This window comes from Paramisgurnus dabryanus, chromosome 17 (assembly GCF_030506205.2).
Source record: "Paramisgurnus dabryanus chromosome 17, PD_genome_1.1, whole genome shotgun sequence".
Lineage (NCBI taxonomy): Eukaryota > Metazoa > Chordata > Actinopteri > Cypriniformes > Cobitidae > Paramisgurnus > Paramisgurnus dabryanus.
In genome coordinates, this window is record NC_133353.1 from 6284555 (window position 1) to 6299185 (window position 14631).

General features: G+C 37.1%; 1 protein-coding gene across 1 annotated transcript in view; it reads left to right on the top strand.

Annotated features, from left to right (window-relative positions):
• The window catches only part of ttc6 (tetratricopeptide repeat domain 6), a 30016-nt gene extending 15723 nt beyond the window's left edge, over positions 1-14293 (top strand). Inside the window, exons 13-22 of the mRNA XM_073812472.1 lie at positions 1069-1245; positions 2832-2972; positions 3087-3200; positions 3355-3477; positions 4101-4174; positions 6918-7128; positions 9351-9519; positions 9752-9909; positions 9985-10210; positions 13673-14293. Of these exons, the coding sequence (XP_073668573.1) occupies positions 1069-1245; positions 2832-2972; positions 3087-3200; positions 3355-3477; positions 4101-4174; positions 6918-7128; positions 9351-9519; positions 9752-9909; positions 9985-10210; positions 13673-13803 (1524 nt within the window). The 3' untranslated portion in view covers positions 13804-14293. The remainder of the gene's footprint in view (positions 1-1068; positions 1246-2831; positions 2973-3086; positions 3201-3354; positions 3478-4100; positions 4175-6917; positions 7129-9350; positions 9520-9751; positions 9910-9984; positions 10211-13672) is intronic.
• Positions 14294-14631: the final 338 nt, after the last annotated feature.

The window sequence follows — 14631 nt, forward strand, 5'->3', positions numbered from 1 at the left end:
TAAATGTTAAATGTTCATTTAACTTTGAACAAAATGTTGCCAGTTAAAAACATAAATTTAAATCTACGGTAAATTACCGGCAACCCAGCTGCAATTTCTACGGAATTTTTTTACAGTGTTCCTGCTAAGGCATTTTATAACTATGTGAAGCATTCATGGTCTGTATTAGCCTTCACTGTCACAAAACATTGATATTGTTTTGCAAGCAAGTACTTGAATCTTTTTGCACGGTTTGTACTTGGTTCAAGTTTGCAGTTCAAGGACATCTAAAGCGATATGAAAACCTTGCTGCAACCTAGGACTGTTACATTTCTATACATATTTTATTTCAACAGCTTAATACCAGCTCAATAATGAATATAAGCCTGCGGTTCATAATTTATTTTAATAAATTCAAATATTTGAAACCCCCCCCTCTTGTGTTTCATTCTACAGGAAGCTGTGGAGAGTTTCAGAAAGGCCCTGGCAAAGCTTGATACCAATAAAGTGAAGGTCTCTATTGTAAAAGAAGTTGCTGAAATCTTTTATCTTATTGGCATATGCTACATTGCACAAGTGCCTTTGTTACAGGTAAATTAATGGGCAGGTTTGTAGTGTGTATTAACATATTATTAACATATCACATATTATGCAAAAAAAATAGATTTTCTTGTTAATGTGATGTCACAATGATAAAGCCCCGTCTACAGCCACTGGCTGACTCTTTAATTATACCCAAAAGTTTTTCTAAATGTGTTTTAGTGTGCTGTAATGCTAATGCTTATTATCTTAGACTGTATTCACAGGAATCAAATCTATTTTTTACCGAAAGTGCTCACTGTCTGTTTGTAAGGAAGTGAGGAGCAGTAGCGTATTTGCCAGACATGAAAAGTGCTCCTGCCCATATATGGCCATTTTGGACATGCTTTAATAAATGATCTGTGGGATATTTTACGTTGAAACACATTTTAGGCACACTTAAGACTTATATCTTGTAATAATGGGCATAATATGTCCCCTTTAATGCTTTCATCATCACCTACTGCATGTGCTGTGTAAAACATTTGTCACTATTTCTTTATAATTCAGGAGAGTGAAGACCTTCTCGTGCTTCAGGCTTTAGATGCTTTCAACAGCGCTGTCAGCATTAAACCAGACTATGCTGAAGCTTACCATCATAGAGGACTGTGTCGCATGCGCCTGCAAGACTCCATGAGCGTCCAGGACTTTAATACAGCACTACGCATAAACCCAAACCTCTATCAGGTATATCTGACAGTACATGTATAATGGAAACTGTGAATTTGATCTATTGTATTATTGATGCAAATGTTTAGGATTTTGAATGCATAGAAGTTATCGAATAGATCGAGGTAATAAAAATCTCATTCTTGGTCAGTGTTTAAATGTTCCCAACACTGACAACTCAAAAAGGAACAAAAGGTCACATTTTTAGTTTCAACTAAAACCTATTTTCTCCTGGATTATCCACTGGAATAGCATTTTTGTCATTAAACCAAGGTGGACGTCTGCTACGTAATATTAAAGGGGACAAATCATGAAAATCGGACCTTTTTCCATGTTTAAGTGCTATAATTGGGTCCCCAGTGCTTCTATCAACCTAGAAAATGGGGAAATGGACAACCCAGTAATTTAGTTTTGGTAAACCATTCTCTGCAAGCACGTGAAAAAATTGCTCATTGAAACTTGCCCCCCTTTGTGATGTCAAAAGGGGATAATACTGCCCCTTAACCTACACTATCCAACGATGGCACTGCCATTTAGTGCAGAGATCAGCTTATTTGCATTTAAAAGGACACTGCCCCAAAAACAGCAAATTTTTGCTCACACCTACAAAGTGGTAATTTTAACATGATATAATAAATTATCTATATGGTGTTTTGAGCTAGAACTTCACATGCGTACTCTGGGGACACCAAAGATTTATTTTACATCTTTAAAAAGTCTTGTGAAATGTCCCCTTAAAAGCTTACTTCTAGTGGTTGAACTTAGGACCGCAGTCTTTATTGGACGCATTTTTCCCATGCCCCTTCTTGTTGCCAGACACATATAAGCAACTGACGATGAAAAACATAGGTTTACCTGCTCATTTTTACAATGTTTGCAATGTTTTTGTTGTCTGCAAATTATAAACTCGCTCATGGATTTTTTCATAACTTAGTCTGTGGCTCATTTCGGAGGTTATGTGCGCTCTCATTTAAGCAACCGTGATAACTGGCGCCCGAGCTGTCAAAATACATTATTGGGTAAATTGGCAGTGGGCAGGATCACACAGACCAAAACAAAAACAGACATTCCAGACTAGAAGGTGCATTTTAAAAAAGAAAGCAACTGGCTATAGCATGGTTTTTCAGAGAAATAGCTCTGTTGACTTCCAAAAATCTACAACTATATTGTAGTATTTTTTACGTATAGCTCCTTTAAGAAATTGTCCCACGCTTAGATAAAAAGGTTCATTTTTGTGCTATGTGGTTTCATAAAGAACCTTTCTCATAATAAACATCCACAGAACCTTTCTGTTGCACAAAAGTTCACAAAAAGGTTCAACTCACTATAAAAAGGTTAAAAAAGAAATGGTTATTTTAAGAAGTTTGACAGTTTTTTTCAGGAACCAGAAATGGTTCTTTGTCTATGGCATCACTGCAAAAAACCTTTGTAGCAGCCTTCTTTATACATTCATTCTGTAATATAATGCAAAATAGAAACATTTAAAGCTATGGTATCAGAGTTTTTGACCCACTGTATATTCTAACATATAGACTAGATTAATATTATTCTATGTATGTCCATAAACAGAATGGTTCATGTTTCAAACATGTTATTCCTTTAAGGTACATTTAAGCCGGGCTGCCCTTTATGGAGCTGAGGGGCGATATGCAAAGGCCGTACTCGACTGTAGCGAAGCTATTAGAATCCAACCCCAAAGTGTCAAAGCCTACTTATATAAAGGAGCTCTTCAATTCTATTTGAAGGTACGTGTAAAAGCACAATTTGCACAGAATTATGTCTCACTTGACATTGCAATGGCCAGGTCTGCGCTATTTGAGTGAAATGCTATATTATATGCATTAAATTTGCATCTTTAGGCATACAAGAGAGCGGTGGAGGATTTGTCCACGGCGATCCGAATCGACAGCGCCTGTTCATTTGCATACTACAATCGTGCTGTTTGTTACCAGCAACTGCAGGATTATGAGCTGGTGATGGCTTACATTTGCATGTCTCCACTTTGTATCTGCTACTTTATCAAATCTGTAAAATACCTAGAATAATATATGCAAAAATGTAAACATGCTGGATGGATTTTCATAAGCATTGAATTTTAATGCAGATTTCTTTGCTTTGATTTTCAAGGCACTCAGGGACTACAGCATTGTGCTGCTGCTGCTGGGTGAAGAAAGCGAGCTTGGTCTTAAAGTGTTGATAAATCGAGGCCTTCTATATGTGGAGCTAAATGATTACAGCAATGCCCTTCAGGTAAGCAGGAGTTATCAAATGTGAAGCATTCATTGCCCAGCAGCTTCTAGAATTTGTTTGTCTTTTGAAAAGAACTTGAAAGCATTATAAACATGATGTGCAATCTTTTCATGTTTATTTCCATTTTTATTTTTCATCTGTAATGTGATGCTTTTACAAGTAAAACATTATGGGGCGGATTCCTGGACAGGGCTTATCCTAGTCCCAACTAAAACCAATACATTTTTTAAATAAAAAAGGCATAAATGTTAACATTATTTAATGCACAAAGAACTAACATGAACAATTTTATTGGCATTAAGTAGCATTATCAAGGAATAATAAATGATAAATAATAATAAATAAATAAACTATATTGCTCATTGTTAGTTCATGTCAGGTAATGCATTTACTAATGTTAACTATTACGACCTCTTCGTGAAGTGTTACAGTACCAGTATTTCCTTATTTTAAACATACATGCCTTAAAAAACATTTACAGTATGACCAGCAAAAGTAAATAGAAAGTAAAATTCAGTTTAAAATAAATGCTGACTTTAATCGTAATGTTATAAAAGCTTTAATATGACTTAAATTTGTGGTAATGTGTAAAAATAATTAAAATGCTTTTAATTTTTTTGTAGGATTTTAAAGCTGCAGCACACAAGCGTCCTGATGATGCAATAATTCATCATACACTAGGTGTTATTAACCACAGGTGTGTGAATTTTCAGTATTATTATGAATACTGTACTTAACAGTTTCTAATTGCCAAGCTGAATACATTTTTCATTGAGACTCCAGGAATGTGCCTCATGAGGTTTATCATTCAGAATTTCAAGAATTCATAGAATTTAGTGCTTAAAAAGACCATCTATTCAAACTAAGCTACAAAATTGGCTACATCTGCATGTTAACTGTTCGGTATTCTTGTGTTAACAATGTAGCAAATTACAAATCTTTTCCTACAGAAAATTTCGAATGTATATTTTGTGTTGATATATGCATATAACTGAAAATAATGAAAACTCTTTTATCAGTTATTCACCTTTATATTATCTTTTGGAGCCAAATGATACATCTCAAATTTATTTGGTTGTCTCGAGAATCTTTTCTTACCAGTTCACTGTTAACCACTGTAAGATTATTGAGTCAGTAGCCATGTTTCCATCACCATGATTTTATCTGCATTTTGAAGTATCATACGTTTTTAGGCATGCTTATGGTGGTTTTTGACTTGCAGGATGGAACCACATTTGCTGAATAAATTTTGACGTAGTGAACATTAAACCCATGGGACTGACCAAATCCACTGATGTTGTTTTTACCATATATGGGGCTCAACATCATCTTTATGCCCTTTCTGCTAGGCCTGCAACAAAAATGATGCATTCCTTCTGTGCACAGTTTTTAGTTTGGCAATTACAAGCTGTACTGCCAATAAATGAATAACTTGGCCCATCGTGACTACCTGCAGTCCTGTCTCCATTTTCCAAGCGTGCCTTACTGTTGGTTACTAGATTACCAATAGCACCGTCTTCTGCTTGAACAACTTGATGGAAACGCACCTAATTCGCATTTGTTTGCGAATTTTTAAAAGATTTGCTTCATGTTTGGATGAAAACCTAAATCTTGAGAACCATTTCGGTATAACCAATTGAGATACCAATTTTGTAAACTAGATCAACCAAAACATTGAAAAATCCATATTAAATGAATCTTTGGGCCCTATCTTGCACCCAGCGCAATTGACTTTGTCAGTGACGCATGTATCATTCGTATTTTGCGCCGGCGCACAGCGGGGTTTTTCCCTCCACAGATGCACGTCAGCAAACTAGGGAATGAACTTGCGCTCCCTGGGCGGTTCAGCGCAAAAAGGAGGCGTGTTGCGGCGCAAACCATCTCTTATGCTATTTTGCAGTTTCAAAAAACAATTGCGCTACTAACCAAAAAAAACTAGTCTAAAGTCAGTGGCGCGTTGCGCGTGGTTCATTATGCTATTTTAAGGGCGCATGCTTGACCATAATGTATAGCGTGCACAACGCGCATACACTTTGCTTATCTAATCTACACAGATGCAACAGTTATTTTTGCAAATCATAAATTTTTACACTTAAAAATATTAATACACGAGATAAGGGGAATCATAGTGGTGAGCATTGTGGTGATAGTTTTTATTTATTCTCATGCAAATAACGATTAAAATATTTTCATAACTTTGTTGTGTGGCTGTATTACGTTTATTTTATGTAAATAATAGTTAAAATGTTTTCATAAGAAACCTTAATGTATATGAACTTGATTTGTAAGAGTACTTTGGGGTTGGACCTTGCTTGCGTTTCTTGGGTCCGATTTCAAAGCCCCCAAACCCTTTCAGCGGTGAGGGTGGACGCAGCGATGTCCTCTGCTGGCATCAAGTCCTGAGGCAGATCCACCTCCCGTTACACGGCGTGCCCGATTTATGCTGGCAAGCGTGGGATTCCCCCGTACAAGGACGTCGGTCTCCTCGGCTGTAAACCGCTCCTGGCGTACGCCTGGTAAATCCGTCATAATAATAGCAACCCGCCATGGAACTTGCGCCCTTGCGTTTAAAGGGAATGTTGGCTAGCGTTCTGATTGGTTTATTTGACGTTACGCCCAAACCACACCTATGAATAATGAACCTACTTCAGACCAACCCCTTATTGATTTGCGCCTGGCGCAAGAGTTATTTCTCACGCCGGGAAAATAGCAACAGCGCCCAAGATCCGCCCACAAAGTCACTTGCGCGTTGCGCTTCGCACTTGCGTTTCAGATCGTTAAAATAGAGCCCTTTATGTCATAAATCTGACATCCTTACTTGGGCAGATCTCAACATTTTTAGTCAATAATGATAAATGAATGATCATTTGAATAATAATTTGAATGTCATGACATTTATGAATAGTTGATGTTATGTTGAATGATATGTTATTGCACAGAGCTGAGTATGATCTGTATTAAAAATGCACATTTTAAATGAGACAGACATGGCATTGCTTAGTCTGTCAATACATTTATTGATCAACTTTCAAAAGGCTTTGGCCCTCCACTTGCTTTAATCAGACTAAAAGTGTATTATAGACAGAACGCTGTGCTATATGTGATCTCTTTACATGAGCTGCAGTATAATGAACGATGCTTATTAGCTCTGCTGAAGTGGCACACATCTCTCTGAACCTGATCATTAAACCCAAAACAGACTTCAAATAAATGGCCCTTTGCAAGATCACTCCTGTGATGTCACATTAATTGTGGATTTTTTCCCGTATTTTTATCTGCATGCATGCTGAATGCTCACACTGGGCGTATAACAAAGCTGTAATTTAGTGTTTAAAATCATATATAAAAGCTGTTTGAAGGCTAAGTTCATTATTCCACATCAGAGGAAATAGGACACAGCACTTAGTGTAGTAATTGACTTCCATTGTATGTTTTTTCAGGCTTGGGTGGTTGAAGAAAGCCGTGGATGCTTACAGTAATGCTATAAGACTTGATCCCTTCTTACAAGATGCTTATGTGGGCAGAGGTAATGTTTTCATGGATTATGGGCACAGTGATGGCAGAAAGCAGGCCCAGAGGGACTTCATCTCTGCTCTTCACCTCAATCCACTTTGCTCAAATGCCCGCATTGGCCTGGCATACAACTTACGGGTAGGATCATTTAGTTTCTTTCAAAGAAATTTGCATGGTACTGCTAATGCATTAAAGGCACAATATGTAGGATTTCACCCCTAGAGGTCACCTTTTCAAAACAAAAACAAAGGCGGCACTTAATGATGTTACGAAGGAGAACTATGGGATTGGAGTGACGGTAACTCCCTCTTCGACTGATTGGCTAGAGGAGCTGTCAATCTAAAACTAGTGGACAAATGGTAACACTAAAGCCCGCCCTGATTTGCATGAAAATCTAACTGCAACTTTTGGAAAAGCAAGCGCAGAAGGTGGAAATAAGAGTGAGGGGGAAAACAGCATAAGCATATAAATAAATTAAATATGAGCAGAAAATATTACAGAGAAGAAAAACGGCATTTTGTATGCAATTCGGAAAACTTTGCATTGATTTTATTTTTTCATTCACACATATTATTTTATGATCCGTGACCTCATTAGGTGGAAATTAATCCCATAGAGAACGATAGGATTGTTTTTTTACCATTCAGAGACGTATGGAATTTGCTAATAATGTTCACAGATGTTTTATTACCTGTACGTTTGATTCAATTATTTTATGCCATCGTAATGAATTAGCTGCAAGGCACAACAGCTGCATAACCAGCACTCCTGCATTTGTCCACCTGTGTTGCCATAGTTAGCGGAAACTAATGATAGCACGGATATTACTTCATTAATAGGCAACAACGACCAGGGACGAGCCATTATTTACAATAGGAATTTCTCTGGATTTACAAATCCTTGGGAACTTTTGGGATAATGTAAGTACACAACTAAAATAAATTACACTGTGCAAGGGTTTTTGAGATATTTTATTACAAAAATCTTACATATTGTGTTTTTAAATGGTGAAGATTTATTTGGTTTTGTTGGGAATATTGTGGGAATGTTTCTGTGTTTGTTGGTGTATATGCAATGATCAGTATAGCAATATACTACATGCTTTAATCAGCCAAATGCTGTCGGACATTGGAAAATCAATTTGTTACATATTTGCAAAAATAAAATCTTGATTTTATTGATTTTATGACATCTGTAACTCTAATATAAAATGTAAGCTTAACTTGATCTCAGTGGGAACTGACATGCCTCTGAAATCCAGGCTTGAGCCTCATAATCTAATGATGAGATTAAAAGCATCAAAGTTTGATATCACTTTGATTTCAGTCTTTGACACTACCTTACTTAGTCAATATTAAAGATATCAAGGTTATATTTTTACCAAATGTCCTTTACATTCGTAATGTAGGAAGATTTTTTTGTGAAAAAAAATCACAAAAATACTTTGCACATAGTTTACATTAATGGACAGCTACATGAAACACTGCAATACAGGTAATTTTTGATATTGGATCTGACTGGCACGTTTTTTTAACCTTTTGCTGCAATTGTTTTACATTTTGGGTTTTTCCAGACTGGGTCACACATAACAAAGTACTCATAGATGGACAGATGATTATGAACCAGATAAATGAGCTTTTCTAACATAACTGCAAGTACACAATAAAAATGTGTGCCCAGTCCTTCAAGTTAAAAGGGATGAAATGATCTGGTCTTGATTTACTCCCTGTCATCTCGCATAACTTTCTTTTTACATTGACCACATAGTAAGTGTGTTTTAATATAACAAAAACACAAATGCCCATTTTTGCCAGAATATAAAAATGAAAGTTTGAGAGTATAGTGACAATCTATTTTGTAAACAACTTGTCTGAGTCATGATTTTTCCAATTAAAATGCTTGATTAAGTTAACAAAAGAGTTCTGAATGATTTTTTCACAACACCAATTCAACTTGCAATGAGAATAAGAAAAACATTACATTTGATCTGTTCCTTTAACAACTTGAAGGAGAAGCGTGTCAAGCAATATGTTTTTCTATCTGAATGTTTTAAATCAACAAAACAACTCAAAAAATAAATTTCTTAAAAAGACTGCAGACTACAGTAACAGAGTTCTCTTCATTTCAGCTTCCCTTAAAGAAAGACATTTATTTAATCCAATCGATATCTCTTTTTTGTCTTTTGTCTGTACTCAGTGACTTTGTTGTTAAATTCTTAAAAAAGAAATGATTTTGTTTTGTCAAATGGGTCAGAGATAGATCCCAGAAAACAGCAGGAACTAAACGAGGACGCTTCTGTTGACTCTCTGTTCTTTATTGATTCGCACTGAGCTGCATTGATATTCTGTCATCTATGGCAGGTTCTTGGATTCTTTAAGAGGGCCTGGAATCAGTTCACTGTGGCGATGGAGGTGAACCACAATTGCTGGGCGGCTTATGAAGGCAGAGCTGTTGTCAGTCTGCAGATGGGAAACCTGTTTGCAGCTCTGCAGGACATCAACACTGCTATAAAGGTTACGGTTCAGATGGGTTTTCACACGCAGGGTATACAAAGGTCTTGAAAAATCTTTTTTAAAGGTGCAGTGTGTAACTTTTAGAAGGATCTTTTGACAGAAATACAATATAATATACAAAACAATATTATCAGTAGTGTATAAAGACCTTACATAATAAACTGTATTGTTTTAATTACCTTGTTTTTCATGATTTTCATTTTTTGGATTCTTTTCCTCCATTATTTTTCAGTATAATCCTCTGTCAGAGCTCCTTTTCACAAACCGAGGTCTGATACAGCAGTTAATGGGGGATAAAGCCAGTGCAATGATGGACTATCAGAAAGCCATTGGCATCAATCCCAACTATGCCCTGGCACACTTCAATGCTGCCACTCTCTTCTTTTATAATGGACAATTTGAGCAGGTAAAACCCCGAAGGCAATTCTCACACTATTTTCACGAAGAGAGGCACTAAGGTCTTTGTTCTTCTCCGACACAGGCCTGTGAGTTTTACAGCCGAGCCTTTGAACTGGACCCGTCAGATGAGTCTGCCATCCTGAACCGAGCCATCACTCACACGCTGCTGCGGAAGATTCCAGAAGCTCTCCAGGATTTCAGCGAGGCTCTGCTCCTCGACCCGCTCTCTGCACACGTCTACTTTAACAGAGCTAACCTGTTCTGCACACTCAGACAGCATCAATCAGCTGAAAAGGACCTGACACAAGGTGAACCGAGTGACATCTTTTATTATGAAGGGGTATCTCTTCATTTTTGTAGGATGTATTTTTTTCTCCGACAACCACTTATAAGGTTTTCTAACAGTTTTCCAAAATATATCCCCTTTAGTACTTTTTAACCCCTTTAAGGGGATCGCACACTGGACGCGCAGCTCAGCGCCGTGCCGTTCTAAAAAAATCTTACATATTGTTTTCTGTGAGTATACGCACACCGGCGCTGACAGGTGGCGCCTGTCCGCGGCGCCCAGCTACGACTCAGGAAGTTGCTCAAATCCATGTCGCGCCACAGAGCACCACTCACATAGTTTAACATTAAATAACATTATATTTGTCCCAAATCATTAACGTTTAACATTGGCTGCTTAACGTATATTTTGCATTTTGAAGTAGACGCTATCTGACTAAGCTCGCGCTATTTAATGTGCACTTCCTGTGTACGATACCTCCGAGTTGTCCTAGACGCGACTCGGCGTGGCACTGAACTGTGCGTCCGGTGTGGTTCCCCCTTTACACTGTCAAATTAAAGGTACAAAACCGTACCCTTTCTGTCACTGGGTGGTACCCTCAAAGGTTCATTTTTGTACCTTTATGGGTATACAACACATTGAAACCTTTTGAGGGCCAATTTTGTTCCAGTTAAATGTTAGGCGTACAAAATATTTACCTCCGAATTCTGTCTGTCTGTTGTTTTGCCTTAGTATATTTGTGTTTTTGGTGCTGCATCAACCATTTTCATAGCTGCTTTACAGGTCACTACACCTACACACAACACTGAGAAAAAAATAAGAAAATTCAAGCAGACGACCTAAACCACCAACAAACACCACCAACACACTTCTAGTGGATCATAAACAACAACTAACAGGGAATATTTTTGTATGTGTCCATACTTTGAAATCCTGCATAGTTTGCTTTTAATAAGCTTAACATACACATACGCTTATAGACAGACAGTTGTAAACTTTAGTGAGCAGTGACCCTGGACCACAAAACCAAGTCTTAAGTTTCACGTTATATTTGTTGCAATAGAAAACAAGACATTGTACGGGTCAAAATTTTCAATTTCTTAATGCCAAAAATCATAAGGATATATGTAAAGAATAAAATCATGTTATATGAAGATATTTTGTCAGTGCATCCAGTTGCTTAGGACTTCATTTTTTTGCACCATCAAATTTCAGATTTTCACATGATGATGTATAGATCTCAATTTTAAATTGAGCTTTATGACTGGTTTTGTGGTCCAGGATCACATATGGACTGGACACTAAAAAAGTGAAATGTTGGATCAACTTAAAAAATTACTTTAAAATTATTAATTTTTTTTAATTAAATGTTTCACATAAAGTAATATTTTAGGTTGAAAACCCTCTAAGTGCGTCTGATGTTTTTTCTTGAAATAAATTGTCCTTGTTTTTCAGACTTTTTCAGGTGTTTCTGGCCTGAGGCCAGGATTAAAGGAAACACCATGGTTTTCAATATTTTACTATGTTCTTACCTCAACTTAGACAAATTAATACATACTTATCTTTTTTCAATGCGTGCACTTAATCTTTGTACAGCGCATCGTGAATGTGTTAGCATTTAGCCTAGCCCCATTCATTCCTATGGCTCCAAACATGGATGAATTTTCGAAGCCACCAAACACTTCTATGTTTTCCCTATTTAAAGACTGTACATGAGTTACACGAATAAGTATGGTGGCAAAAGTAAAACGTGGCGATTTTTTACATGGATAAAATGAGAACTATATTGTATGGCGGAAGAGCACTTAGTTTGCAGCTTACTCATGTAACTACTTGTCTTTAAATAGGGAAAACATGGAAGTGTTTGGTGGCTTCTAAATTCATCCCTGTTTGGATCCTAAGGAATGAATGGGGCTAGGCTAAATGCTAACACATTCACGACGCGCTGTGCAAAGATTTAAGTGCACGCATTGAAAAAACATAGGAATCTATTAATTTGTCTAAGTTGAGGTAAGAACATAGTAAAATATTGAAAAACGGTGTTGTTTTCCTTTAAGCGGGTTTTAAGAGAAAGTATTTGATATATGTATAATACGTTCCAAAAGCATTTTGTTAATATCATTATCAAATTTTTGATAGAGGTGGCGTTTAGCCACCAGAGCTCCTTCTTGATTTTATGGACAAGGATATCAAAGTTATGATTCTTAACATCCTTTTGTGAAATTAATATGCCAATAATGGAGATTTGTCCATCAGCCCCATTTTTTAAATGACATTTCCACTTAATTACGTCTGATAACATGGTCTAATGTTTTTGTTGAAGGGTCACGAGGATGTATTAAGAGGTTATGAGAAAATGTCAATGTTTGCTTTATTCAGAAAAGCAAATGTGTGCTAATCTGTGCCTTAGATGTCATGCTCACAGAACTCACTCACTTCCAGATGCATAATTGACCCACATTTAAATCATCCTATACAGTGCATTCAACCTATATATTTGATCAGTATGTGTTTTTTTTCTGGGAATCGAACCTGAAGTTGCTAACACAATGCTCCTCCAACTGAGTTACAGGAACACACTTAAACGTATCTTTTTTAAGTGACCATATTTAAAACCCATCCCAAAACCCTGACCAGTATATGTGTGCACAGTGTTAGTCAGTCAGTCAGTTTGTGCGTGCATGTGTGAGGCAGATGGATGACTTGAATGCACACCTTCACACACGAGAGGACAAAAGCGTGTTGGGTTCAGCCACATGACTCCCAAAGCACACCCAATGAAATAATGCAGTACCCATCATGTCCCTTCTGTGATTTACAACAGGGGACAGGTGGTTACTATGGTTGCGAGTAAACCAATTATAGATTTCCTCAGGCCACATTGCATATTTATGAAGTTGAAAAGCAAAGATGTACAAGCATTTCTAATATGAAATATCTGAGTTTGTTAGTGCCCATGGCTAAATCCCTTTGATTGTGGCAGGCTGAGACAGGTGGGATATTAGAGAACAGATGGCTCTTGGTAACTAATGAGTCTCCATGTTCAGTCTGTGTGAGTGGAGTAATCACTTGCCATTCCAGTGCACACTGTAAATAGATACGTCGAACACTTATCCTATGTTCCCTAAAATGAATTTTTGTACATTAGCTTACCTAAAAAGCTTTTACACACGCGAGTACTAGAAAAAAACCGTCTGTAAAGGTACCAGCCGAACGATGGTAATTTATGTAAATGCACATGGCAAATTGCTCGCAAATTGTACCTCTTGTGTGAACTAAAATGTAGATGCCCTCTTATTGGCCTTGTCTTTTCCTCTCAAAAAGAGAGGGTTGTGGTAATGCCGTGCATAATAAAAACACCACATTTCCTAATGGATCAACGGTGTGTTGACTTCAATCCATGCTTACACCTTTCAGTATAAGCAAAGTAAACAGACTGATGAAGATGAGCGTTTTAATACCTGTTTATATGTGTTTTTTAAAGCTCTGTGCTTCCAGCCTGGAGATGCTCTGCTGTATAAACTCAGGGCTGACGTTCGGGCTTGTTTAGGGTGGACTGAGCAGGCGATGGAGGACTACAGGACCGCCGTGAAGCTTGAAGAAGACTCAATCTAAATGCTGGTCAGGTTGTAGAAACTAAATTAATTGTTAAAGCGTTTCTGCATTAATGCAGTTAATAAAGCAAAAGAAGATTTGTGCAGAAGATAAATGTACCAATTTCTTATTCAGCTTATTTGCATTTGTGCTTTTGCTAGCAAAGTCTGTATATTAAGCAGTTCAAGCTGAATTATTTGCATAAATTTGTTAGAAGAACAGGATTATCAATACAGCAAGTGTATGCAGTATATTTTATGTTTTTCATATTTTGCACCTGCATGCATGTGAAACATTTTCTTATAAGAAATCAGATTTTGAATTAATTAATATCTATTAATAAGCATCCTGAAAGCCAGAGCTAAACACCTGTCTCTACCTGATGTTTAAAATCACTCTAGTCCTGAAGTTGTCACGTCATTTATTAAATATATGAAGAGAAAGAAACACCTGCTGAATGATTTGGCCACTCTCCATAGAGAGAGAGAGAGAGAGAGAGAGAGAGAGAGAGAGAGAGAGAGAGAGAGAGAGAGAGAGAGAGAGAGAGAGAGAGAGAGAGAGAGAGAGAGAGAGAGAGAGAGAAAGAAGAGTGTGAATTCGTCCATCTGTTTCTCACACATTGTGCTGTGATGACTGGGCTCATTACATTTCAAGGACAGCACGAGTCTCCATCTGTGAGAATCTGAGGTATCAGTAGATACCTCTGACAAAAGACTTTTTGCACTTCTTGTGCTATTTAAAATTTGACAAATATCTACTAAAGTATCCATTATAAACCTTACCATTCATGTTACGTTCGTCCCTCCATACCCCTAGACTTGGTAACAGATTTTGATTACTATTAGCAAA